The sequence below is a fragment of the Ciconia boyciana genome, chromosome 10 (genome assembly GCF_034638445.1).
Source record: "Ciconia boyciana chromosome 10, ASM3463844v1, whole genome shotgun sequence".
Classification (NCBI taxonomy): Eukaryota; Metazoa; Chordata; class Aves; order Ciconiiformes; family Ciconiidae; genus Ciconia; species Ciconia boyciana.
In genome coordinates, this window is record NC_132943.1 from 18340920 (window position 1) to 18368176 (window position 27257).

General features: G+C 39.5%; 1 protein-coding gene across 1 annotated transcript in view; it reads right to left on the reverse strand.

The window, feature by feature from the left end:
• The window catches only part of USP37 (ubiquitin specific peptidase 37), a 37036-nt gene that overhangs the window by 3035 nt on the left and 6744 nt on the right, over positions 1 to 27257 (reverse strand). Inside the window, exons 5-23 of the mRNA XM_072874417.1 lie at positions 26870 to 27051; positions 26430 to 26504; positions 25746 to 25843; positions 24121 to 24205; positions 22973 to 23134; positions 22368 to 22499; positions 20211 to 20334; positions 19738 to 19943; positions 18477 to 18594; positions 17173 to 17252; positions 15648 to 15812; positions 14126 to 14191; positions 12775 to 12925; positions 8707 to 8959; positions 6104 to 6270; positions 4220 to 4280; positions 1924 to 2039; positions 592 to 661; positions 77 to 215 (exon numbers count right to left, since the gene is read on the reverse strand). Coding sequence (XP_072730518.1) covers positions 77 to 215; positions 592 to 661; positions 1924 to 2039; positions 4220 to 4280; positions 6104 to 6270; positions 8707 to 8959; positions 12775 to 12925; positions 14126 to 14191; positions 15648 to 15812; positions 17173 to 17252; positions 18477 to 18594; positions 19738 to 19943; positions 20211 to 20334; positions 22368 to 22499; positions 22973 to 23134; positions 24121 to 24205; positions 25746 to 25843; positions 26430 to 26504; positions 26870 to 27051 — 2450 coding nt within the window. The remainder of the gene's footprint in view (positions 1 to 76; positions 216 to 591; positions 662 to 1923; positions 2040 to 4219; positions 4281 to 6103; positions 6271 to 8706; positions 8960 to 12774; positions 12926 to 14125; positions 14192 to 15647; positions 15813 to 17172; positions 17253 to 18476; positions 18595 to 19737; positions 19944 to 20210; positions 20335 to 22367; positions 22500 to 22972; positions 23135 to 24120; positions 24206 to 25745; positions 25844 to 26429; positions 26505 to 26869; positions 27052 to 27257) is intronic.

Here is a 27257-nt window from a genome sequence, read left to right on the forward strand (position 1 = left end):
CTAGAGGAAGAAGAGAAGCCCACTTCCTCACAAACAGCAGGTAATTACTAGCACCAAAATTCCCCAAGACACCTACTTGTGCATGTAGAAGAAGATGTAGCCGCTTCGGTCTCTGTCACACTGAACAGTGGCCTCTAGAGTCCTAGACACTTCCAGGTCATTGTAGGTGAACCAAGACTGCTTCTTGATATCATAGACATCACTGATATAATGACCTTAAAAACAGAGAATGCACCTTTCTTTTCATGCCGCAGTTCAACCAGTAAGCTGGTTAGCTAGATACCCTGGTCCAGCAACCTGTGTCAGATTTAAATGCTAAAAGACCCTCAAGATCCTGGTCTCTCCATCCTTCCTGGTCAATGAGCTGGTAACAAGCACAAGCAATTCCATGGACCCCATAAGCAGTACTTTCTCCACATGCCACAGTTAGGCACCATGACATCCTCAACCTGCTCCCCTACCAGCAAGCCACGATGAAAGACTTGCTTTGGTGCTTGAATTCTTCTCTGCAAATAATCCTGCTACAGTAATTCTGTATCACAGATTTTTAAGCTAGATAAGAGATGAAGAATAAAATATGGTATCTTTTACCTGAAGATGATGTGCTTCCAATATGGCTGACGATGCTGATGAGGCGATAGGAGTGAGGAAGCTCTCCTGTCTGAAAATGAAGTCCAATTAAAGCTTTTAGGCATTTACTTTTCTCCCACGTAGCTTACAGACAAGATGATTTATATACCTGAGATACAGGCTTTGGCTACTGTATTCAAAGCTGCAATCCAATAAAAGATTACAGAAACAGACCGGTCAGACCAAACAAGGAGTTCTTCCGGAATTGGGAAAAAAGCCTCCCATCTTATTTAATCTTTCAGCAAGCCAATGAACATGCGAAGGAGCCACTCCGACCTCAGAACAGATGCTGACTGACTTGAGCTCTACACTGCAAAGTTTTCTAAACAACCATTTCCTGAGCAAGTTCCACTGATGTCAGAATTAATCCACCAAATAAACATAGAAAAGCAAAAAGGGAACACCAGGCTTACTTCTGAAGTATCAAAGAAATACCCTTGACAATGGTATACAGATTTAACAGTTAATACCAGATACGTAGCCCAGATTCTCTCGTCCTGCACCTGTAATGTCAGCAGACAATGCACTCTTTGCATGCAGGAAACATGCTCCGTCTATTCACGGACAATAAAACTAAATGATGGTAATTGGCTTTTGACAATTATTTTTTAATCCTCTCTGACCAGGAAATGTTATTGATATGGTTCACTGACAATACTCTTAAAATGCAACTCTTGGTTAAGGGTAAGGAAATTGGTAAAGAATTGGAAGAAAATAAAACTGCTCAAGGAAACTCCAATTATTCAACCTTTTCCACTCTACACAGTATTCCTTCCACAGAGGCAGGCAGGCCACTTTCACAACAGCACTGTGTGCAGTCTGACAGTGCTAGCAGCTGGCAGCACAGCCTAGGTTACAGTTACATTTCACCTAATGGGAATAAGATCTTGCCACAACTTCTCAGTTCTGGTGGTGCAGGATCTAGAAGCCCATGGCACTGCAACTGAACTACCACGCTGGCTGAAGTCCTCTCTCTGTAAGTAAAAAATTCAGGCCCATTGCTTTACATGCACTGGAACGTTTCTGGTATAAAATTACTGTTTCGTTTTCACCATTATTCACACCTCAGAGAAACTCAGAAGGTCTCTGCAGCTGTTTTGTTTTTTTAAACTAAAATAAGACAATAGGACAGACTCTTAAGGATAGAAATTTTCTATCTTTTCACTTTTGAACATAAAAAGACCTTTCTAAGACTAAACAAGTACATCTGCTCTGTAAAACTACCTCCAACACCAAACTGATGGTAAAGAGGGGGTATATTTCTCAGTTAGCTTTTGAAATCATGGATCACACCTCAGCATTTCTTTTCAGCTCTTCTGCTTCAGCTTCTGAATACTCCATGTCAAGAACATCCTCATTCCCAGAGTCTTCATCAGAACCAACGCTGTCCAGGAGAGAGCTGTTAAACTCTAGATAGCATGGAAACAACGACACTGCATGAGAAGCCATGGCACACACAGGAATTTACAACAGGTTGAGGTATATCTACGCATATAAACAAGCACAATAAAACGCTAATGTTACAAGCTTCCTTTCCAAGGAAAGCAGGAGATACTGGAATTTCCAAATAAAAACTCTCCCTTCCCCGGCTCGTCAAAGCAATAATTAAGAAAAATATCTTGGACTACAGAATTAATTTTGGCATCATCTCATACTTTTACAAAAGGGCACTATAGCAATGACAGCTGCATGATAAAAGAGTGGTTAAACACCCCATTCGCTCCAAAGCACTGGTGGTCTGCAGCCAGAACCAACGTTAAAAGAAGTACAGCCACTCTGGTCAGTGAACTGTAAGCTTCTGCAACAAGAAGCTATAAATTACAGTTTTAACTATAAGTTGCATTAACAAAGTACATTTTTCAATCAAAATTGGCATCAAAACGCTACTGCTGGCAGCAGGCATCTTTTCATTGTTTTCAATGGTAAGAAGGCTGCTCACCGCAGGAACTTCCAGTTTGCTTGGCTGAGCAAAATGCAGGCAGCTTTCTGTAAAGAGCCGGAAGGCAGCACTGCTCCCTGTACATGCTGTTCCAAACTTCCTGGGATTCTGCAGCTACCCAACTAATTAAAGATTTTGTACAGTACTCATTAGGAGAAGTACCTATGCTTTCACGAGCTAAATTAAAGCTATGAAGTCCTGGGTGGATGAGAAGTTGAGATTAACAGGACACTGCTCAGGATAATTTTTTTTTCCTTAAAGACACTATCATGCCAGTTACGATAGAGATGTTTTGCCAAAGAGATTCTCACACTGCTTGCCCTGTTAAACCATCAGACGCTGGATTAGTATAATCTGCTTGGGAAGTTTGTAGATGAATCCCTTTAACCGAGAATATTTTACTGCTGGTTTCCACACTTATTCAGGCTGTTGTAAGCTAGACTACAGCCACAAAACACAGCCACTTAGGTATGTCTCTGCATGAAGCACTTGCCATGGGTATTGCTAAACACCACTTCACCAACGGTCCTCGGATGACTAGTGGTTCTTTGATTGCAGCACTACTGGGAACCTTTCTAAAACAAACACTGCCAGATATATGCTCAAGATTATTAGCATCTCCTTGAACAACTGCTGGTTGATGCCTTACAAATGACATGGTAGCAAGTTGAGAAGCACAAGGCAATGCTCATGTTTAAGTCAAGCGACTGCAAATCAGGAGGAGGAAGGATTTCTAGTGCTGAACACTTCCAGGCCATGAATCAAGGAAGACCTGAGAGGGACTAGGCATTCCGTCTGCCAGAGCTCATCAGGGGACAGGACTCCAGCTGAGGGACGTTTAAGTGCATTCAACTTAATTCCCTTCAGAAGCAGACACAGGTTCATCCAGTAATACCTGAGGGCCTTTAAAGGTGTCTGAGCAACTACGAGTATCTTAACACAATACTTCATTACCCCTCCCTCTTCCTCTTTGGAGCAGGAATTTTCTCTGGTTATGCTTTGCTCTGCCAGATTGTATGAAATCCCTTGCATGCTAGCCTCACACAAATGTTAAACAGTGCCTGAGGCTCACCACACTGTCTGGATTTGGAAAAGACAGATAGTGTATTTTGGGTTTCTTTTTTCACCCCCAACAGCTATACCTTGCAGGGAGGTCTGTCTCCCTCCCATCCTGTATCAGATAAAGCACTTACTCATTTTCCTGGGCAAGGCCAGTGCATTCATTAATTAGCACTAAAATATCAATGCAAGTAAGAAATAATCCTTATGATCTGCCTAGAGCCATTACCATGCTGGCTTTTGCTGGCAATGCAAAATTTCAAGGTCCATCTTGCTCTCTCTGTATCAATATTATATATTAAATGTATATTATAATTTAATATATATTACATCTCTCTCTCTCTCTCTCTCTCTCCAATGAAAAGCTCAAGAGAATGAAATAAGTTGTTTTTCACATTAAGTTTTTCCTGGCATTTGCTTTCACAACCCAGAGCAAGAAAAGCTGACCTGAGCAAAGCCAAACACAACAAAGCACACACCAAAAGAGCATGAAATCCCAGCTGTCTTACAGACGCTCAGGAGCTGCACTCATACATACAGATCTATTTTCCCTCAAAAGCAACATCCTGGAAGAAGTTAAATAAGTTTCACCTTGTAGACTTAATTCCGTGGCTCGTTTAAGGTCATCATCCTCTTTTTGTTCTCGTGCCTCCTGATGGGAAGAGAACAAAACTTAGCTCATTGAGACACTTCACTATTTAAAATTCTTGTGGTGCTCTTTTTCCATTGAAACGGTGCTGCTCTGGTTTCTACAACAAACCTGACATTGTAAATTAAAGGTTCTGTGTGAAGGAATGTTTGCAACCAGCGAGAGTCCAATGTTCCCGTGCAACAGAACCTGGGACAAACCTTCATTAAAGCTCGTCAAAGCTCCTGAAGTTTGGTATGCAGCAGAGCAAGTCTCTAGTAACACCAAACGCTTTCTCTGGATCATTAATTTGAAAAGCATCTGAATGAATTTGCAACCCTTCCCTAAGGAAAGCTGTCACTTACACACAAAGCTCCTCACACTTCGGCAACATTTAGACTTCTTCTGCCCAAAGCCAGCTGAGGACAGAGTCGTTAAATCCTGACAGATTTTATTATTTTTAAGCCATTTGAAACTAGAGCCAGTGGTCCTATGTAACAGGTGTAATTCACAAAGGCAGGATGCAAAAAAAGACACCAGTAAACAACCAGGTATTAAAAATATTACCATGAACAAGTAGCAAAGAAACCTCAAGTCAACAAACCCTTCTAATCTTTGGATAATATCATGCCCCTGTTCCTCCCACCACTCTTGAATGCTCAGAGCTACAGCAAGCCAGTCAATAATATTTAATGAGCTGGCTTCTTAATTCAGGCTTTGAATGCTTTCAGTGCACCTGAACGCAGAACCCTAACTACGTATTTCAAATCAAGATAACCACAGCTACTGCATTTCCATGCCTGAATCATTAGAATAGCAGATTTTCGCTTCAGAACTGTAGCAGAACAACACTCAAAGGGCAGTTTTACATTATTAGCATGAGGCCTTTTATCTCACTATTTCTAAAGCATTTGGGAATCTTTGTTAAACTACTCAGCATCGCTGAATCAAAGCTACATCTGGCATGGAACATACCAACCAGCACCTCATAATGAGTAATGGGAGAGAAAAATCCAAGAGCCATGGAAACATCAGATCTCATAAGGAAAACCATGACAGCTTTAGTATTAATAGAGAGCAGACAAGGGCACCTATTTAAAGAAAGACCTGGCTAAGTGCTTGCTTCACTCTCAGCAGCTCAGTTGAACTTGTGGAAATCAGTTACAGGTCTTGAAATTCAAGTGGAATGCTGATGGTTAGCACACAACCCAAGATCCCAGTTCTTTCCAAGTCTAATTTAAAAGACTTGTTTTAGACTAAATTATTTGGGATCCTTTTTCCAATTTACTAACAGGGAAGGATCACATAAATGCTCAGTTCCTATATTCTTCACTAAGCATCCCCTATTTGTTAGTACCAGAAACAAGGCACTGAGATACACAGATCTTTAACCTGACCTGGCATGGCCGTTCTCAGCCTTTGCTTTGAAACCTGCCTCTTCCACTTCGAGTCTTGACACGAGATGCTGCAAGAAGCAACTTCCAGGGAAGCTAAAGGTGGGCTTGGTTCTCAGTGACAGATAGTAAGAGTTTAGTTCAGTTTATCATCGCTTTTATATAACATTACAAGCCAGTGTATAAAAGTGCAACGGAAAGCTTTGAGAAATCTGCAGGTCTGTGATGTGATATATGGTTTCCAAAGCACATACAAAACATGCCCAGATGTATCTAGTGCCATCACTCTACTGACGGTGGAGCTAGAAGAAACCGAAACCTTTTTTCATCTGGTTCTCTCAAAAAAGCAGCAGAATCCCTTTGCAGTTACTGCCCGAACACAAGCTTTTCCTTTAGCCATCAGGTTTCCAGTGTTAAGGAAGACAACTCAAGGAAGCAAACTTTATTTCTTACTTGCTCTTGAAGGCTTTGAGCCAGTGCCTGCTGAAGTTCTTGTTCTTCCCTCTCTCTCTCCATATCATACTGCTGCAGCCAGTCAACCTCTCCCTGGGAGCCTTCCGGAGTTTTGTTTTCCTTATTCTCATCAAAATCTTTAGTTATCTCAGTGAAATTGGCAGGACCTGAGGAATCAGAAAGTACAGTTATGCTTTCCTGGGTCTTCTGTTTGTTATCAGATAAATTGTCTTTAAATCACCACAAACCTTGCAGCACAGTGACATCTATTGACAGGGAGAGCTCACCAGCCATAAAAAAACCACACACGAGTCAAATGGGAATAGCTCCAAAGTACAGTCTGATACTTATTTTAACAGGTGTAAGATGAACCATTTGATTAATCCCTGAACCTGTTCTCTTCTTAGCCTTTTATGTTCACTCAGAAACAGCAACTTTAACTAAAGATGTCACACACCACTAGGTTTCTGCAGCCATGAAGCTGACACTTGAATTTCTCTAGAAGGAACAATGGATTATAAAAATTGCATGGCATATTATACCTCAGAATACTACAGATGAAGCCACAATTAAAGCCAAATCATATGCAAGACGGAGGGAAGCACAAATCTCAAGCACTGTTTAAAATTGTCAACTTTTTGCTTCAGGTAGGAGCCTCAATCTTGTGAACACTATCTACAGCTTTAAAAGTGCAAGAAAATTATAACTTTTCAGTTCACCTTTTAAGTGAACACTGTGGCAGAAGTATTCTACAAAACCTCTGTAATGAATATTCATTCAACCACTGCATACGTCTCCTGCAGTTGCAGGACACTTTGATTTTCCCATTTGCTTGCAGCTGAGAAAGAGTCAGGACCTGCTCCAACAGCTATCATGCAACAACGTGAAACTTTATAGTTCTGCCTTATACAGACTTCAACATCTGCTCATTAGTTATTAGCGAGGATTATACAAGGCAGTCTCAGTATCTGTGACCTCTTAAACACAAGATGACCAGAACCAGAACTATAATCTATCAGTCTAATCCTCTTAAGATGAAAAGCGAAACAGAATTTATTACATGACCTTTGAAAACTTCCAATGTAAGAAGAAATACTCACTCAACGCACACAACCGTTATTTGAGGATCATGTAGCAGAAAAGACATCTTCTGTCATATCTAAATTAGCCTTTTTTGAAAGCACCACAAATTACTCCGTGTTTAAAAAAAAAAAAATTACTAGCGGTAACAAGAAATGGACCAGGTTAAATCCGTCATGCTTAGAATCATCTTGTCTGATATAGCAAAGCATCCTTTGCAATTAAGTTTCCTTTAAATAGAACATAGGATTTTGAACTCATGGCATTGTTACATTCAGCTGCCATAACTGGTAACTCAACATACATACATCTCTCATCTGAATGCCAAACCATACGCTTTGAGTAGTAGTTGTGTTTTTTGGTCATACATAGTCAAATACAGAAAGCTGAATGCAATGTTGAGTGTTAAACTGCATTCTTAATCAGACAATACAGAAACTTTTATTAAACACATACTTTTTGCTTAAGTGTCACAACAGAGCCTTCAAATAATTACATTCTACTTTCCAAAGAAAACCTGGAGAGAGATACATTTATGTGGCCACACTCTCACAAAACTCACTCACACAACCATAAGCAACATTAGTGTATATAAAGGAGGGCACAAACAAGGTTGACCATAGACTTAATTTTTTTTTACACACTGCCTTCCAACATGAAAGCTGTCAAGAGTTGTCCATTGAAACAAGTATGATTTTTGGTAATAGAGTGGGGTTTTTGTTGTTAATATTTAACCTCCTGGCTTTTAGAGGAGAAGGAGAGCATATTGTTGGTGTGTTTTTCCAGCCTACTGGAATTAAAAATCTGACTGAAAGCATGTAGCACCCAAAAAATGATAAACACTTAGGTTTCCTTCAGCCAGCTAAAGGAAGACACTGAATTTCCCCACACTGAGATCAAATAGGCCCCTTCTTGTACTAAATGGTGTTTCTGGGTCAGAGGCCATAATTCACATGCTGAGACTCTTATGCTCAAGGGTCTACTCTCACATAAAGTATTAGAAAAAATTGGAGAGGTAGAGCTAAATTCATTAGTAGCTAGTGACAAAATAACTGCATCTATGAAAGCATTCTAGTCTTAAGCACCCCAGACATCACTCTTGCACACCAGCAATGTGAACACTGCTACTGTGCTGCCCAGGCTGCAACAGCTACAGAAATGAAAATACTTTCTGATTATGGAAGATTAAGTTCCAGACACTGCCAAATCTTAGTAAATTGAATTGTCTGGTACAGGAACCAGTAGAAGCATGTGTTAAACAGGAGAGAAAAAAATGGAAATTAACTCTGAGGATGACCTTACCTTTATCAGAGAGGTGACAGACATACAAGAAAATACATTTTCACAGTTGAATGAATTAAACGGTTTATACACAGGGAAACTGTAAGAAAAGTCTAAGGAAGTCAGGCAGTTTCAGCAGTGCACTTGCATCCAGATTCTGCCACCATATATTACTATCCTGCTGCTATCAGTAACCCACTTTAGCTTGCTATAGTCCAATTAAGATGGTTACTTTGCCTTACCTGAGTCTAATGCTGCTTTGGGTTTTTCCATCTCCATAGATTCTAGGTTTTCCGGCAATTCCTGAATTTCATCATCTCCAAAACCAGTGTCTGGGCTGCTTGTGGGCTTATCTTCATCGTGGCTCAGAGACAGAGAAGCTTCCCTTTTGCTAATCTCTAAGACAGCTGCTAGCAGCTCATCTTCGCTCATCCCATCAAAACCAGCGTTACCCAGCTCAGGTTTGTCACCCTCCATTTTACTTCTTTTTGAACCCTAGAGATGAATGGAGTTATGATTAAGTGCTTGAATAAACAGGTATATAACATCAGCTTTACATTTCTGTGGGGAGGTTTTTTGTTTTTATTTTGTTAACCCCAGGGAGTGGGAGCTTGGCTCTGTCAACATTAAACAGATAGTTATATGAGACTCAATGGAGAGACAACCTTTGTAGCTACATTAACTCCAAGGAATAATATTTAAATATAAACTACAACCAGTTTTTACAGGCCCTGTGGATTACATACACAGGATAACTCTTCCCTTCTCCTTCCTTTCCTTCAACACATGTGTTCCACCTTTAGGTTCTGATGAATCCTCAAGTCTCTGATGAGCCAGTGCTGAGGCACAAGTAGCAAAATTGCAAGTTTGTTAAAGGCTGAAGCAGCAACATGAGAGCAATTGAACTTGAACACAGGGATGGAAGAATAGGAACTGAAATCAGGCTGGTATGAAGAGCAATTAAAATTAGGTTTGGTGCTAAAGACTTGCCATATGAAATCTTGGGGGGGAGGGCGGGGGGCAGGACTCTACAAACCAAGTAAGAAAACAGTTAACCAGGGAAAGGGGGGAATTATTCTTTCCTAAGGAGAATAGAATGACTTTAAATTGGAAGAAAGGAAAAACACTTTAATCTGAATTTTTACTTTTTTAGTTATTTTCCTAAAACTGAAGCTCATCAACTCCTATACCATACTGATTTGCAACTAATATAGTAATTTCAATCATTTTGATATTAACTGTTAATCAGGAGGTTAACCTCCATGTATACACATTTACACAATTACACTACTTACCATATGCTTATATTTTTTTTTTCCTATATTATGTCAAAAATGTGGAAAAATAGTTTCTATCAGACTTATCCAGGTCTTATTTCAAACTGCATTTTGATAGATCTCAGAACTTTGTTAAAATGAACAAAAATACATTTTTACTGCTGTTTCACTTAAATACAGCAAGCTTTTGATGAGCAAGACAAATTTTATATAGCAAACATTTTGTATTAAAACTGGCTTATCAAACAAGATTAGCGAATGAATTAGCCAACTAAGTTGCTTGTTCTAGACGTCATGCCCTCCAAGAATTAGAACTGATAAATTTAAACCTCTCTCCTCACATCTATTCATGCACTGAATAAGGAAAGCAGAGTACCTGCTTTTTAAGCTTTCTGATTTCTCTCTCTGCACCTGTAGGCTACTAAAGTCAAAACTGGTTTAGCTCTTCAGCAAACCCTAGTTCCAGGCACTCTGCCAACAACTACCACTAATTCAGTGGCTGGACTTTAAAGACTTGGCAGCATCTGTGCATTATTTGAATGCAACTTTTCTATTAGAAATTATTTGCATAGATTTTAAGTAGCTTAGGCTCTAAGACAGGCTGCTTTAATTAAGTATTTTTAAAAAGTACATCAAATACTACTTCATCTGCAGAGGCAGAAATCACAGAAATTTGCAGTTCTGCCCACTTTAGCTGGATAACTGCTATTTGCCCCTACAACCCCACGTTGTATACCCCCGCTGTTCCAGCTGTTCTCCCACATGGCAGGACTGTTCTGCAAGCAGTGTCCGCAGAGGATATACCAGCTGTAGGAAGTGACTGCCAAGCCCCTAATGCAACCCCATCCACAGCTGCTATGAGAAGCATACTGAGGGAAATGGTGCAGCAGTAGTAATGCCACTTCCAAGGACCAGGACCAGGTCCTCCCAGGACAACCCTGAGAAGGACAGAGGATCTGCTTAGTGATAACAGATGGCTGGTCAGGCCTGTGGTTGAGGAGTGACCAAGGTGCATGGCCACAAAGAATAAAGTCACTTTTGTGGAATCATCGCCACCACTGCCTCTTTCCCACAACAGGCAGGAATGCCTATAATTAATTTGCTATTCAATTTAATAGGCTTTATTCCCACAATTTCTGCACTCACAGGGCTTGTGCGATAGAGACTACCTACACTTCCTCACAAACAAAACTTGAGGAAGAATCATTTAGGACAGTTTGGAATACTTTTTCTATACATAAGAGGGACTTCAAAGACAAGCTAATTTCCTTCCCCCACCCACAGCCAGCTATAGATGTGCCATGCAGGTCAGCAGTTGCCTACCCTCTTCCTGAGACCTTCAGCAAAGGGTTTTCTGCTTTGTCCCAAAGCAATCCATTCCATCCCTAGGCATCCTGAGCATCAGGAAGTTTTCCCTAATATTTAATCTAAAAATGACTGTCTGCAATTTAGTCTATTACTTCTTGTTCTATCCACCACGGGCATGGAAAACAGTTCAAGTGTTTCTATTTCTATTAATTTCTTTCCCTTCCTTGAAGACACAAGCCCTGCTTAGGTTTCTCCTTAAACTAAAGACCCAAGTTCACTTGCCTGCTCTTTCCCCCAAAATCTTCTTCCTTTCTAGACCTCCGACCATTCATGTTCCTCTCCTCTGGCCCCTCTCCGATTAATCTATAACTCTTGTCAGTCTGGAGCCCAAAGCTGGATACAGAACTCCAGCTAAAGCTCAATGCTGAGGAAAATGGGGTTACTTCACACAACCTGCAGGCTATGCCTCTGTCTTTACACTTCTGTTTTCAACCAGCCTGACCTTGTGACCGACTGTCACCTTTCACGCCCTTTCGAAGGCCCACTGCTTTCCCAGCTCTTCCCATCCTGCATTTACAGTTGATTAGTCCTGCTAAGATTAGCACCTTTAGCCTTTCCTAGTGAACCACCCCTCCTATTTTTATACAATTTCTCAGATTTGTCAAGATCATTCTTAACTGTAGTTCTGAGTTTCATCAACTGGTAGCCCTTCCCAGCTCTGGGTCTTCTGAAAATTTAATATTCATTATCTATTTTATCATTTATTAAATACTGAGTGGATCAGGATCCTCCCTTGGTTTGGTCTTCCCATCAGATCAGAAACTGTAGATATCTTCCTCTTGTTACCTATTGCTATTCAGCCAGCTTTATGCCTGTCCTTTAATGCCATAATCAAGACCACAAGTCTCTGCCTGATTAAAATAACCCCATGAACATTGTCAAAAGCTTTAGAGAAGCAGAGATGCAGAACACTTGTCCTAAGCACTAGGCCTGCAACACTCTTAATAGAAGAAAGTCGTACTGCAAGATAATCCTCTAAGCTTCTTGTTTTCCCTTCTGGGTCATCATTCCTTCCCACACAGCTCGTCGACCTGCTGATACACTGCCCTGATAGAGGCAAAAAATATCTTGGCAACATTAATACTAGTCACAATGAACAGCTCAAAGGCAATTTGAAGTTAACTGTGCTTTTACACCAATGAATTTGATCTCTACACACTTTTAAATGTCCACCTCCAAAGACTGATAGCTTCGGTTTCTAAAAGCATTTAAACAGCCACACTTGAAAGGGGACACAGACTGGATGTGCAAGAAGTTCTCTCAATTGAATATTTTGCTTAGCCCAACTTGTAGTGGATGTGATTTAATCAAGGGCTTTACTGCATAATTTTTTTATTGTCAGCCCATTATATTTCAGCCCGGGAACATTATTAGTGAAAGTTACCCAAAGGGCTGATAAAACTGCTAAGCAGCTGGTATACATAACCTGAGAACTCAAGTGCAGTTGCAATGCAATTACCTCTGTTCCCAGTAGGAACCCAAGACAACTGTACAGAGAGGTCAATTAGCAAAGCACACCCTTCCAGCATTGCAGTGCTAATTAGGAGAAAAAAAAACTTATCTTACATCAATTTTACTCACAGTATACGCTAAGAAAAGCACAGGCCAGACATGAGCACATACAGGATCTATGAACATGGAAGTATGTGGGTTTTTTTCCCTTACCTTTTCTGGCTCTTCTTGCAGTTGTTGCTGATCTCTACTCTGTATGTTACACAACCTTTGGCTATGGGCAACAGAGCGTTTCAATGGCTCATCATCACTGTCAGAATCTACATAGAGTGCTGCAGAGCTCTTTGACTTGAAAGTGTATTTTCTGTAAATTAAAAACATGGCTATAAAACTTCATAGCATTGTACAAATCCGTTTCCAAGTAACTGTTAAAGAAGTGTTACACCCAACTTTCACATTGCGGGGCAATACAACTTGGGGAACAAACTGCAATGATTGGCAATGAAAATTTATTAACATAGCAGGCAGGGTTTTCAGAAAAGGTATACTTTACTAGGTTAACTGACATACCTACTTCAAGCCTGCAATAGCAACTTACAACGGTAAAAGTTACTAAGTGTGTGGATCTTGCTTATAGGTCAAGGATTCTGCACTTTATTACTTAGCAATCCCAGACAGTGCTCATTTGAGTCGAGTCTGCAGTAACATCTAGAACTCGGCACAAACCATTTGACTTCTGAAGTTTACTAAGCTGGACACGGGACTTCCCACAACATTACTAGGATATAAAAAGTGCCAATCTGCACAAGTTTTTAAGTTTTCCTGTTTGCTCTTTTATTAAGATAAACTCTTGCTTCTTTAGAACAGAAGACAAAGAAGTCTGGGGAAGTCACGATTTCTGCTCAATTAGGAAATCTGGTTTTAAGTATTCCACAATGCAAAACTATCCAGTGCGATATCACATTTTTCACTGTATCAAAAACTGGCCTTTCAAAACGGCCTATAAAAACAATTCCCTCTCATCTTTGCAAATAAACTTAAGGAACTAATCACCTGTTCCCAAAACACGCATTGGGGCTCCATAGAGCCAGAATAGAGAAAAGAGCTAGACTTCAGAATTAGAAACCATATTGCTTCTTATATATGTGACTTGCAACTACAAATGCAAGCTAGTTTAAGATATCTGGCGCTGACAAATCATCTGTACAAACTAAATACAGTTCTCATTCTGATGCTCAGCCTTCTGTCTGAAAAAAAAAAATCATCTTTGCCTACTTACAAGTCCCCAAAGGTTCTCAAAAGAAATGCTAAGGTGATCATGTCAACTAGGTAAATCATACTATTGATATTAATTTCAGCTAGCATGTAACACCAATAAAACTCAGATATGAAAAAAGACAGTAGATGAAATAATTTACTACAATAGAAAAAATAGGAAAAAGAAAAGAAAAGAAAACAAATAGAAAAAAGTGGAAAGATTAAAGAAGAATTAGAAAATTTTAAAATGCCTTAAAAATTATCCCATGAAACCCCAGGCCATGGGCATTTCAGAGCTATAACTCACCTAGAAGGTGTGGAAGTGCTTATAGTACAGGAATTCACCATTTGGGAGGCTTTCAATGGACGGGAACTATTAAAAAAGCAAAGTATTTATTGCAGCAGTTACAGTCTTTAAAAAATAAGTGTTTACTTGTCTGCTATGCATGCAAATCCATGACCAAAGAAACAAGTAGAACACCATTATGTACTTGCTAATTGCTTAGAGTAGTAACTCCATCATGCTATAAATATACAACAGTTGTTCAAAACCATATATAATCCTTTAAACTTGATTCACTTCTTAGTGATGCACCCTTAGGGACAAGCTCGCAAATTAAAGGCTTTGAGCTCCCATGTCAAGACAACTCATTTCTTTATTTTTTATTCCCACCAACACTTGAGGTCCTGCTCCAAAACCACAGTCTCCCGCTGCTCTCTGGATCAGCCGGTTTTCTGGCATGTCCCACATCTCCATTCCTCCTCCTTTACCTACATTCTTCTAAAGAAACTTCCTGCTCCATTTAATCCTTTCATGGGCTCCTCAAGGTCCATCACTATCACTACACATCCACCCACCAGATGGCTGCCAATGCAGAAATCTTTTCTCATCTTTCCTCTCAAACCAGGGCTGCTTCTCTCCAGCCTGACTCTCTAGTCAATCAGAATGGTTTCAATGACCAGAAAAAGCCATTGGAAAGCTATTTCAGACATATTTTCAAGTATTTCTGCTCTGGTTAGCTTAAGCTGTTTGTTGTGCTTAAGATTTCCATTGTTAATAAAGCAAACTCTTGGGAAACATCCACATAAATCTCAAATGCCACTAAACGTTCAGCACAAGAACACACGCCACACTGCTGAACATATACACCAGATGCGTCCTAAGTCACTACGGCTACCGTGTTTATGTCACTAGGCAGGGACCACAAGAGACCTGAGGGTTTCTTGTTCCTTATTCTGCCACAGACTTCCTATGTGACAACTGGCACATTTAATCTCTGTGTCTCAGGACAAACAGCTGTACAGAAATAACTGTCACAGGGAAAAGGAGACAGTATTTTCAGCATGTGAAGTGCTCAGATACTACAGTGGCACAGGAAAGACAATGAAAAATGAATGATAGCACAGGAGGTACAAGTGGAAATTAGCAGTAAAAGGTAGGATGTTATGTCTCCTAAGCAGAGTTAAGTGTGCTGTGAAGGGAAAGGTAATCTAGATTATTTTGGACCGAGAGGCATAAATTTTAGAAATTACTAACAGAAGCTCTCTTAAAAAGGATAGGAAGTTATTTTCAAGGACAGTGAAGAACATTATCTTACCAAACATTCCCTAGATAATGCCCCACCAACTCTTCCTGCTGCTTCTATCGTGCTTCCTTTCCATACATGTTCTCATGATGGCATCATTACAAACTAGCAGTGCACATCTGAAGCTGCATGATTTTAATGTTTCCTTGCCCCAGACATCTTCTGGGGGAGGATCTGACAACTGCCTACCTTGTGGCACACATACTTAACATGGCATGGATCAATCACAAGTTGTACACTTACATTGCAGAATGGACGCTCCATCCCAGCGTCAGTGGCAGCCTAGTGCTTTCCATACAGTGTGAAAGTAGGGTTAAGTATCTTGGAATAACCACCTGCTGCCCGACTTTATGATTGAGAGACAATGCTACATTGAAGCTGTATCGTTTCAGATGAAGAATCAGGACCCTGAGAGATATGAGAGAGGGACAAATGTTAATCTCAAGACAGAAGTCAGAGAAAACCTATTAAAATCCAAGTAGCCCTGTTTACAAAATGCATTCACCTGACTCTCAAACAGATTATTACTTCGGGGTGGTAGGGAAACACTATCCATCTCTTATCTGGCAAGAGACAGGTAATTACTCTCCTGTCCATCACTCAACTTTGTGCGAGGTGCAGAGTGCAGACTCTGTTGACTCAAGAGGCTTCCTGCTTTGATCTGCATCACCTTGCTCTTCAGTCAAGCAGAAGGAAGCAGCTCTTACCAAACTCATTATTTCTACTATGCAGTGTGAGGTAAGAAACAATCAAGACATACCATTATAAGCCAGAATGCTAGTATATTACTCCCAGATATTCAAGACTGTGACGGAGGGATCACACAGCTGCCCAAAACTGAGGAGGAACTGTGCCCAGTGCAAGATGTGTACTTGGTTTATCTGTCACAACACTTTCTCTTTGAAAGAGCTTTTGATCACAACAGTATAAAGAGCCTGAAAAGGCCTCCTTACATTGAATCTTCTCCCTTATGCTGCACTTTGTACTCTCTATTTAGATCATGCAGCTGTATCATCACTTATGTTATGCTCATATTCAAAAACTTTGACAAGGGTTTTGCAGTGCTAGCATCAATACACTATTTAAGCAAAACGCAAGCTAACTACCAAGTTACTGGGTTCAGTATGAGCATACCTGGGACAAGGACATAGGCCAGATAAAGTCATCCAACAGACTTAGCTTTACATCCCATGAGAAGATGATCCCTACCTCCAAGCATTGCCACTCTAAATAATGAACTAAACCCAACCACGAGGTCAGAAACCATTGAGTATGCCATCAACCCTCAAAGTGTCTGCCTTCTTCCTCAAAGTGCCATTCTTACTGAGAGAGAAAACAGGTATCAGCATACGAAGAATTAATTGATCAAAGCAAAACCCTCTATATACCTTCTGGCACTAATGCCTTCAACTCAGTCCTCCTCATCAGGTCAGCTGAGCAGAAAATATTAAACTTCTAGAATATATTTACTGTTTCCGCTTCCCTCACATCACAGAAACCCCAAGAAAAGGGGAAGGGAAAAACTCAGTCCTCCTTGTGTAGCGACAGGGAGGAAGAAAGAAGTGTTGCAGAGGGTGCCCAAGAGAGCTTCTTTAGATGGAAACTGAAGAACAGCATGAAGACTACTGTCTGCACGCGCATCTTTCTCACATGCTGACCACCGTACATGCTGTCCTACCCATTTTCCCAGCTTTACTCTTCGAGGGACTTTTGCTTGCACTTTTGTAACATGCTACCAGGAAAGAGAGGAACAGATGTCAACATTTACCTGGGAAGCCTGTTGAACTTGTGCGTGACAACAGCAGACTTTCCATTGCACTTCTCACAGGAATACTCAATCTCCTCTGCCTGTTTAAGAGAAAAGAAAAACGACTAGTGGGACAAAAAACATATCAAACAGATCTCAACAGAAAGCACATCACTTTTGGCTGTCATGGAAGCTCTTCAAAACAGCAGTTACACTTAAAATTATAATCACCTTCAACATGACCTAACAAGGGGGCATCTGATAAGAGGACAGGTAGCAGAGCTTACAATTTGACAACATATCCACTAATAAAGGTGGAATTTTTCCTGCAAGTCTATTGCAGACCAGTGAATTAGCCACAGTTGAGACAAATTAGCTTCCAAAGAGAGGGCACAATCTTGCAAGGTTTACAGTTTTCTCTCCCATACACAGTGGTTTTTTTTTCCTAATAACCTTTGGTGGAGGATCATTTGCCATGAAGTTTTCACTCTCTTGTCCAAAACCTCACCTTTGTTCCTCAAAAGCTATCTTCATCTAAACTTGTCAAGGATGTGCTGCATCAGAGCAGAGTTTTGAACAGACAGCAAAAGGGGAAGCATCACTGTGCTGAAATTACATCAAACATTTCTACAGCCCTTTTCTTTAAGTGAGGCCAAATGACACCACTATAATTTTTAAGAATTTTTTTAAATCGTAAGACCTCCACCAGCGTTTAGAAGAATAAGCACATCAATTATCCTATCTGTTGAAAACACTATCTGTAAATGGAGAAAAACCACAGGTCTGTCTCAAGATATGACAAAATACAACACTAATTCACAGACGTAAGGCCCATTTTTAGTTTTCAGAAACCTCACCTTGAAGCTCTACTTACAAGATGAGCACCCACATATTACAACTATTTTTTTAATTATTATATCTGCATGGCCTTTTTCCTCCATGCTAATTTAGGCCAGTACATAAGCTGTTGAAGCATCCTAGCCCAGGAGAGGAAGCAGCAATTCCTGAGTGATTAGCTCAGTCTGACAGCCTCCCTTCTCTCCTTTGTATTTGTTTATGCCTCAACTTTTCCACCACAAAATGGGGAAGTTTACCTATTTCACAGCATTATTGTAAGGATCAGTTAATTTCTGCACAGCATTTTACAATAAAAACTCCTGTATACCCTTAATATACAAACCTCAAAAAAGTGCGAAGGTAATTATTTTACATGCCTGCAATCACTGCCATAGAAACTAATAATCAGCTATATAATCAACATTTCCATATGGTACGTAACCTACACATACTCCACAGTGAATAAAAAAACCCCCAAAACTATGTACCCGAAAAAAGAGGTCAAGGGAATCCTGGATCGATCGGGAAGGAAGCAATTTCTTTCTTCGAGGAAGGTCAATGGAGAGGTCATTAAACTGTTCTCGTTTAGTGACTGTTTCACCACACCTAAAAAAGGAACACGCTTATGTAAGTCTGATGAAATATATACTTGAAATTAATGACAACTTACATTTTTAGGCTAAAGTAACTTCCCAGTTTTATATGCCTCTTGATCAATCTATTTTTACTAATCAAAATGAAACTGTTTGATGCTTATGACAAAGTTGAATTTTGGGATTTCACTTTGATGCTTTAGAAGTTGAAAGGAACATTTCTGTAAGGGTGAGAACAAAAAACCACGGACTGCTTTGGAGAGGCAAGTGATCAGGTATACAGGAAATCAAAGTGACTGCTATGTAGCTGAACAAGTCTTCTTCATTCAGTATTCTTAGGAGAAAAGAAGTGAGCCCAGCCCAGAAGAAGGGAAAGCCTAGAAATACTTTCAAATTGGTTTTAGAAACAAAATAGTAGAGCCCATCTAAAAATACACCAAACAAACCAAAAAACAAAACACCACCTCAATTTTCTTATGCTTTTTTTTTTTTTTTTTTTTTGGGGGGGGGGGGGCGGGGAGGGAAAGTCATTTGTCTTCAATAACTATTACCTGCAATTTACTTTTCATTATTTTAGGGAACTAATGCAGTACACACAAAGTAATATTCCCGAATATCTGTGTTCATGAAAACTCTGTGGAATGCAAACATCCCATATGGGAATCTGCTGCACAGGTCATACACAACAAATGCCCAGACATACTGGTTTACATCTTTTTCCGCAATAACCTAAAGAGACAGAAGAAAATGCCATTCCCTGGAAGCCCTTGGAAAGAACAAAAAAACCCCATGGCTTCCCATTTTTTTTAAGAGGAAACATTATTTGGCTGAAACCCCATTTTCTCTCTCATGTCATACAACCGTATGACAAAAAGGTACACAAAAAGGTACACAAAAAGGAAAGCACAGAGGCTTTCCACTATATATGTAATGAAGAACTAGATGGTATGAGACTGTTTAAAGAAGGCCTGTAGCAGCAGACAGCATGGTGTGAGGTTTACAGCATTTCTAGACCATAGAATATTTTCTAAGTGTCTAGCTTTGGAAAAAACGTAGTTCTTAGTTCTAGTTATAGCCTGCAGATGAAGTCACGTAAGATGGAAACACTTCCCAGTCTTTTAAGGTAAGTATGAGAATAGCTTTCCAGCATACTTACATTTTGCAAATGATAGAATGCTGAACCTCAAACTCTAAGTTACTGATAACTGGACACGTATAAACTTTGGTGGCTGAGAGGTCATCAGAAGCCCGTCCAGGTGAGTTATCCTCATTAGGGACTGGCTCACTCTTCCACGTTTTGTTTAACTTTTCCATGTCTTCCTTCAGCTGATCCAGACACTGGCTCAAGAACTCATGTGCATCCTAGAAATGGGATAAACTCATCAAAGTGTTTTTGTACAACTTCATTCAGTATCTTTCTCTCAAACATACACAGACTGGGGACATTATGTTTTAGTTCATTGCATTCAGCAATACTAAGGCAGTTCTGCTCTAACAAACAGCAGGCAATCGTCATTCAATCAAAAGCTCAAGTCACTGTCCAATAGGGTTGAAGCTTGACAGGAGTTCAGTGCAGTCCAAACACTGAACAAATTACAAATAATTGTTTCTAGACAATATGGTACTTACGTTCTGCATGTACCCAGAAAATCTTTCTGCAGTAGCTGAAATGGCACTTTTCACCTTCTTGAGCAGCTCTTTCTTAACCTCAGGGCTGCAGACATCCTTTTTAGCAAGCAGATGGGCAAAACGTCTGCAGAAGTCAATGCAATGAAACACTGATTGGCTTTCCAGGACTTTAGAGAAACAAAACAAAACTCATGATACCTCATTTTAAGAGTCTCTGAAAGCTTTTCTCCTGTGATAAGTGGTTTAGGGGTTCTGTATGAAAATATCTCATCTATAATTAACCTTTTCCATTTCAAGTATTTTGAAATCTCATTTGAGGCCATCATTGGAACAGGACCCAAATGAACAAAAAAATTCCACAATCTTTTAAGGTAAAGAGAAGAGCCTTATAAAGTTCTATAAACTTATTTCTGCTGTATCTTTTACAATGAGGAAAAAAAACCCCACAATGCTTTTTGAAAACATTTGTACTAATAGGAGATATGAAATTACATGGCACTAAAATAAGCAACACAAAATCATTAAATTCAACTTGCACGGTCAGACTGGTTTCTATTTATTTTTTTATTTTTAAATTTCCACCCAGTTTCAAGCCTTACGTCTTCTGGCAGTAAAACATTACGACAGAGTAGAAAAAAGCTGTAACAGAAAGAGCCATGAAGAGTTCCTTGGTTCAAGCTACATATAGTGTTACTGGTAACTTTGTTAAAAAACTGTTGAAATTGACTTTACCTGTGCCTCTCAGTTACTGCTTTACAACAGTTGCTTTTACAACTGCTTTACAATTTCACAGGAAATACACACCCAATATATTCCAAGCACAACAGTTTCGGTCATAGTACTTACATGGGAAGGTGATGGGAAGATGTCATGTTCCATGACACACACACACAAAAAAAAAAAGAGAGAAAGACAGAAGAGACCTGTGCAATCCCCTCCCACCCCAAACCAACAACTAATACTTAGTTACCCAAAGAATCTGATCAGTTTACTGCAGCTCAACAAGTTTCTGCTATTCTGCTGAGCTACAGTAACAGTGTGTGCTCTCCTAACCCTCTACAACTGCACAGTGAAGCATACTAGGAAACACGCCTTTTTCCACCACAAAGCCGTTGATAGGCAATTGCTTTTCAACCAGAAAAACATTCATCATGTTGGACCAAGTGCCCATACCCAAACTAATAGAAGCCAAAGATGATGCTACTGAGTATCAACTCCGACTTGTATGCACAGGATCACACACTGCCCTCCATCAGAGGTACTATGGCACAAGCTGTACCCACACAGTTTACCATTAGCTAGATGGGGCGCAAGCTTCAGAGGTCTTTCTATAAAAATTAGGGAAAGGACATTTCAGTAGGTACGTGGAACAACCTCTGATCCTGAGTAGCATAGGAAGAGTTCAAGAAGACACAGCAAAAACAGAAATGACCCCAAAAGATATAAAACACTATGAAATGGAAACAGAAATGGTTCTGACAATCCTGAATCTTGTTTAGTGAGAGAAAAAAGAAACATGGTACACAAGAGCATATATAATAAAAATCCCAAATATCAGAGAGTGCAGTACATAGAGCAAACAGCAGTTTGGCTGTCTGATAGACATAAAATGGAATCTGAATGGCACAGGAATTCAAAATTTCAAAGACAAAAGAGAGTTTTACATATTACAGAAACCTGTGGAGTTTCTTGACATGAGGTTTGACTGAACTGAGAGTTCAGCTGAATTTAGAAAAAGATTAAGTATGCAGAACTTGAACACTCTCCACAGCTACTAGACAAGGGATATTTTCCAAAAAGGCATAAGCCCTCACACATCAGTGTGACCAGTGACCAGCTTAAACCCTCGCTGGTCATGTTTTAAAAAGGAGTTATTCTGCATCTATTTATTTTGCAGTTTCTTGCATTTTCTTCGGAGACATTTCACTCTGCCAGTAGAAATACAGTAGAAGATATAAAAGAGTGCCTGTAACTCAGCATTGACATTTTAAAGGCCTACTTCCTATTTCTAAAGTAAAACTCCAAAATACAGAGAGCTCTAGAATTTATTTTGTTATCGACACATGCAAATTACCCTCTGCAAAGATGCTTCAGTATTACAAAACAAGTTTCTCAGTAATGAAAGAGAAAATATCCTTCCCAGAAAGTGAATTTTACCTGATAAGTGCATTGAGTGGAATTTTTTTCCATGGGATACCCTGCTTGAGCAAATCATTAGCAAAAGACTGAATTGAAAACAAGGACTGTAGAATGGCATTCATATAGCAGGTGTTTCCCAAGTTTGAAAATCTGAAAAGAAGAAGATTTAACATGGTATGTATGTCAATGTGTAAATATGCCAGTGTTAAACACGGCACTGCTGACATGTAGGACATTCATCCCAGCCACTCCCCACAGTTTCTTATTGAAGCTGTCTCCTCCTGCCCTTCAGGCTAAACCAAAAACTCATGGGAGGCGGCATTTATCAGGAAAGCACTCATGAGTTTCTACAATCAAAATTTAAAAAAATGTGTGCATATACACAAGATAGAGAAATGAATCATGGAAATGTACAAAGGGAACATGAATTACCCGAAATTACTATATCTCTAAAACTCTTAGGAAGTGAATTTAAGAATACATATTTTCCAAACTAGGAAAAGTGTTCCCTGTCTCAGTGTTCATTAATATCAGGATTTTTTTTCCCATTAAATAATTATAACAAGAATGTGCATGTTCTGATGATCAAAGTATGCATGCTAGATAAAGAAAATTAAATTTACCCTTGTAACTGTTGTTGAGGATGGGTGGAAAGGGGCACTCGGGGTTTGTTCCACCCTGTGTAATCTTGATTAGATCTCATTTTTTTAACAGAAAGAGGGGCAGGCTGAGAAAGAAATCCCAGGCTTCTTTTGGCTGAAGGGGTCTGGCTGGATACGCTAGACCTAAAAACATAAAAGGATAAGAAGTGTAATATTTCTAATGCTCTTCCTTAAATAGCTATAGTCCATGACACTGGAATTGTATCACTATCGAAGACAAGGACTGGTAAAGCCACACAAGATAACTGGCACGTATCATAATGCATAAGAGCTGTGAGAGACAGAACTTCTTTCCAGAGCACTTAAATACTTTGTTTGGTTAAATTTCCTTACATCCACAGGTGTGCATGCAGTGTAACCAAGCCTTTTGTCTTTAAGATACTTAACAATTCCCCACACTGTATGATGAGAGGAAGAACGATCATGTAGCATGAGATCACCACTCCTAAGATATGCTTAAAGTTCACATCTGGGCCAGAGTCTTAATTTTCAGCCTCTTGTTCTTGTAACATAATCACTCTGGACCTCAGTCCCTCATGTGTAAAGCATGGACAATGCTTCTTTTCTTCCTTGATCTTGTATCTCATCTATCTAGGGCAAAGACCGACAGTTTGATTGCACAGTGTCTAACACAGAAGAATCCCAACCTCAGCAGGATTCAGTACTACTAAAAGTACACTGTTATTAAAATATAGAGTTTCATGCCATTTATCTACTTGGGAAAAATGAAGCAAGGATTCAGTCTAAAGTTCTAGAGTTTATAGAATTTGAACCATCTAGAGTTTAGATATCATCTGGATCAGTCATTCACAATGACTATAATAGACTTGAGTGATTTTAAAAAGTCTATCTACTGCAAGCAGTAGCTGGAGTTTGTAGATGTAAGTTAAGATGTAAGCTGGAGTTTGTAGATGATTCACTACTCACACTGAATACCTAGACTGTACTCCTGGGGGGGTGTGGGTGGGTGGGAGGGGGGAGGGATTAAAAAAAATGCACATTTTATGCATATAAACTATATACCACGTGATAAACACACAGGAAACTGAAGATCTTAATTCCTGGGACAGAACTGTCATTTACAGTTCATGCTAGTGAATCAGTCCTACCTGTCCAGGGTGGAACTGCCAGTGGAGTGCTCTTTTGATGAGGACCGACTACCATAAAAGGATGATGACTGCAGTGGTAAAATACCTTGAAAAACAGAAAGAGAGGCAGGTCATTTTGCTCCAGGTAATTCAGCTATTTATACAATATACAACTCGTTTAAAAGTAGTTAGTCAAAAGGTTTAAAAATCCTCAAATACTGTTTTCCAGAACTGGTTAGGAAAGTACTAACACACATACTTAGAAGTAGTAATGCGAATATTAATCATATGTAAGTAAAGACATGTGAGAGTTTTAATTTAATTTAATACCATAATGTCCATCAAATCCAAATTGCAATACGAAACATTAAAAAGTCACTGAATGGTCTTAACTATCTGAAAGGTAATAAACATCCACGTCTTGTTCAAATATTCAAGATACACATAACAGAAAACTCACTAATGGTTTCCAATACAGTGCTCTCAAAATTCACAGTAAATATGGAAAAGTGAAAACAGTTTATCTTCCCACTCCAAATTCCACAGTAAATTACTATATGCTTGGGGCAAAATATGATTGTTTCATTGTTCTGATAGCATTGTGTCAGATCCTGAGACCCTAATGGCTCAGATGGTGCCACATTAAAAAAAAATGCTCTCAAGAGTCAAAAAAACACCTATTACGGTGAATCACAGCGTAATTTAGTTTGGATAATGAATAAACATTTGCTTCTATCCCAGCTTGAAGTGGTTTGAGCCACGCAACATTCAAAAATGCAGATATATGAAAGAAGATCGCAATACTGTTACCTGAACTTGCAGGTATACACTCACAAATTCTAATTTCGACTCTAAAGAGCAAACCAGATTTTCATTCAGAGATAAACATTCACCTTACTGGCTCCTCCAGCAACATGTTTATGCCATCAGAGCTGCACTAAAAAAAGAATGTATTCAGCAACATTCCCTATAAAAACAAGATCTTGCATGCATTCCCCCTTATAGGGAAAGAGGCTCAGTATTTATTAGTAAAACTGAAGAACGGTGTTGCTTACTAGCTTATGTACATACTGTCAATATTTCTATATCCTCCATAAAACCTTGTCACACACCAGTATCCAACAGAACTTTGATACAAACAGAACAAAACTCCTGGCCCCAAAGAGTTCCCCCTCTAAGTTCTGGGGAAGAGATAGGGAAGTCAAAGCAAACAGTACACATTTTCAGCCCAAAAAACAGCCTACAATTCATGTGGGCATTAATAGCAAAGGAGAGCTTTAAAAATAAACAAGAAAGAAAGCAAAAAGGAAATCCTTAGGTGTTTACAGGAATGCCCTCCCAAAGGGAAGGGCAGCTTGGAGCAAAGTTTGAAGCTGCTTTTTGAATTTTCAAACAAGCTGGCACATGCGCTGGCATCAGCACCCAAGTGTAAAGGTCAGGGTCACACTAGAGCAGGACAGGCTTTGAAAACGAAGGCAAGTTGTTCGCATCTCATATAAGGCTCTGTAGGAAGCAAGAAAGTTTGTGGCACAAGGAAAGCAGATCAGGAAAACTACCTCTGCAGCAGCTTTCTAAACTAATATCAAAGGGGTAAAATCGTACTGGTCAAAGCCAGGTATCATTTGGCTTTACTTTTATTTTTTTACCTGATGTCCTATTTTCCTCTGCCTGCTTCAGATTCAACTGTTTCTCTCTGCTATTGTTCAAGTACTTCCATGCTGGATCACTCAAGGCTTTATTATTCCTACAGATAAACAAGAGTGAAAGTAAGTGCAGTTATAGAAGATACAGGATATTCCTGCTTAATATTTATGACTTGTTTTAAAGCTTTTCTCCCCTATCACCTTCAATACTTGACTATGGAACAGTTAAACTTTGCTCGCAGATAAGTTTAACCAATTCATTTAAACAAGCCTTCTTACTTATGATTAAATGTGATTTCAAACACATGGAGCTTATTCTCCGAATGGCAATTTCCCTTTATGAATTTTGTTTTGAAAAGGGTCAAAGCAAGTTCAATAAAGAAGGTACCTATTGCTATACACGTATAGCACATATGACAATCCTGAATAAACTGACAAAAGAAAGATGACACAAAATTTCCATGTGCCAGTTCCTGCAAATCAACTGCTAGAGCAGGTTGTATTTCCCTCATTAATCCTGAATGCAAACCCCATTTCAAGCACCCAGTGTGTTCAGAAGTTGACTAGTGGCTGGTCTGTACCATGTTGCTGAGACAGGAAATACCCAAGAATTCTTTTCAGGAAAATTTACCTTTACAAATGAATGAAGAGTTTTAAAATCAAAAACTAGAAACAATGGTAACTTACGTTGAAGAATCATTCTCTTTGGGATAATCTTCACTCATTTCTGAACCAGGAAGTTGTGTTCTTTTCCTCTTTTCACTGATGACAGAAAATTTTTGAAGTGGTCATTCTTTCAGAAAGGCTAGTAAATGATCCTCTTCCAACTGAACAGAACTCCTCAATGCTTTCTGTGCATTTTGCACCTATCTTCCACAATCTCCACTTTTATAACATAGCATACAGAGGAGAATTTGGTCTGCCCAACTCTTAAGCTGTTCATAAAGCTTTAGTGCCAGTACCAGCCAGAGGCTAGAAAAGCACGTATTAACATCCTGTTAAAAGTAACAGCAAAACCAGAGGAAGAAATGTATTCCCTTCTTACTTGTAGGTGTACTGAGTTCCACCTGCAGCTCTGTAAAGAGCTAAATTTTAACAATATCATAATAAGAGGATAACAATCCTACCGATTCTCCAACAAGCCCGTTCTGTGAGGGGCTGATGATGCAGGAGATGCCGAAATGTTCACTCTGTTGCTAGGTGTTCCAGTTCCAGCAGAACTCTTAACAGACGCTCTCGCTGGGGTACCCAGCACCTTGCGAAACGGATTTTCCTCCTTACTTTCCACGGTCACTCTTTTGGGAGGAGTCTGCAAAACCCAAGCGGAGGGGGTGAGGGAGACAATCAAAACAGTGAAAAACATGACCATCTTTAGTCTAATCTAACATTTACACCACTGCTTTACTTGCTACAGCATAGCATCCAAAAGCGGAAAAATGATACTTGTAATAGATTAAGAGTTTAACACTGATTAGACATAGGTAAAATTTTGACTGTATCAATGCAAGTCATAAA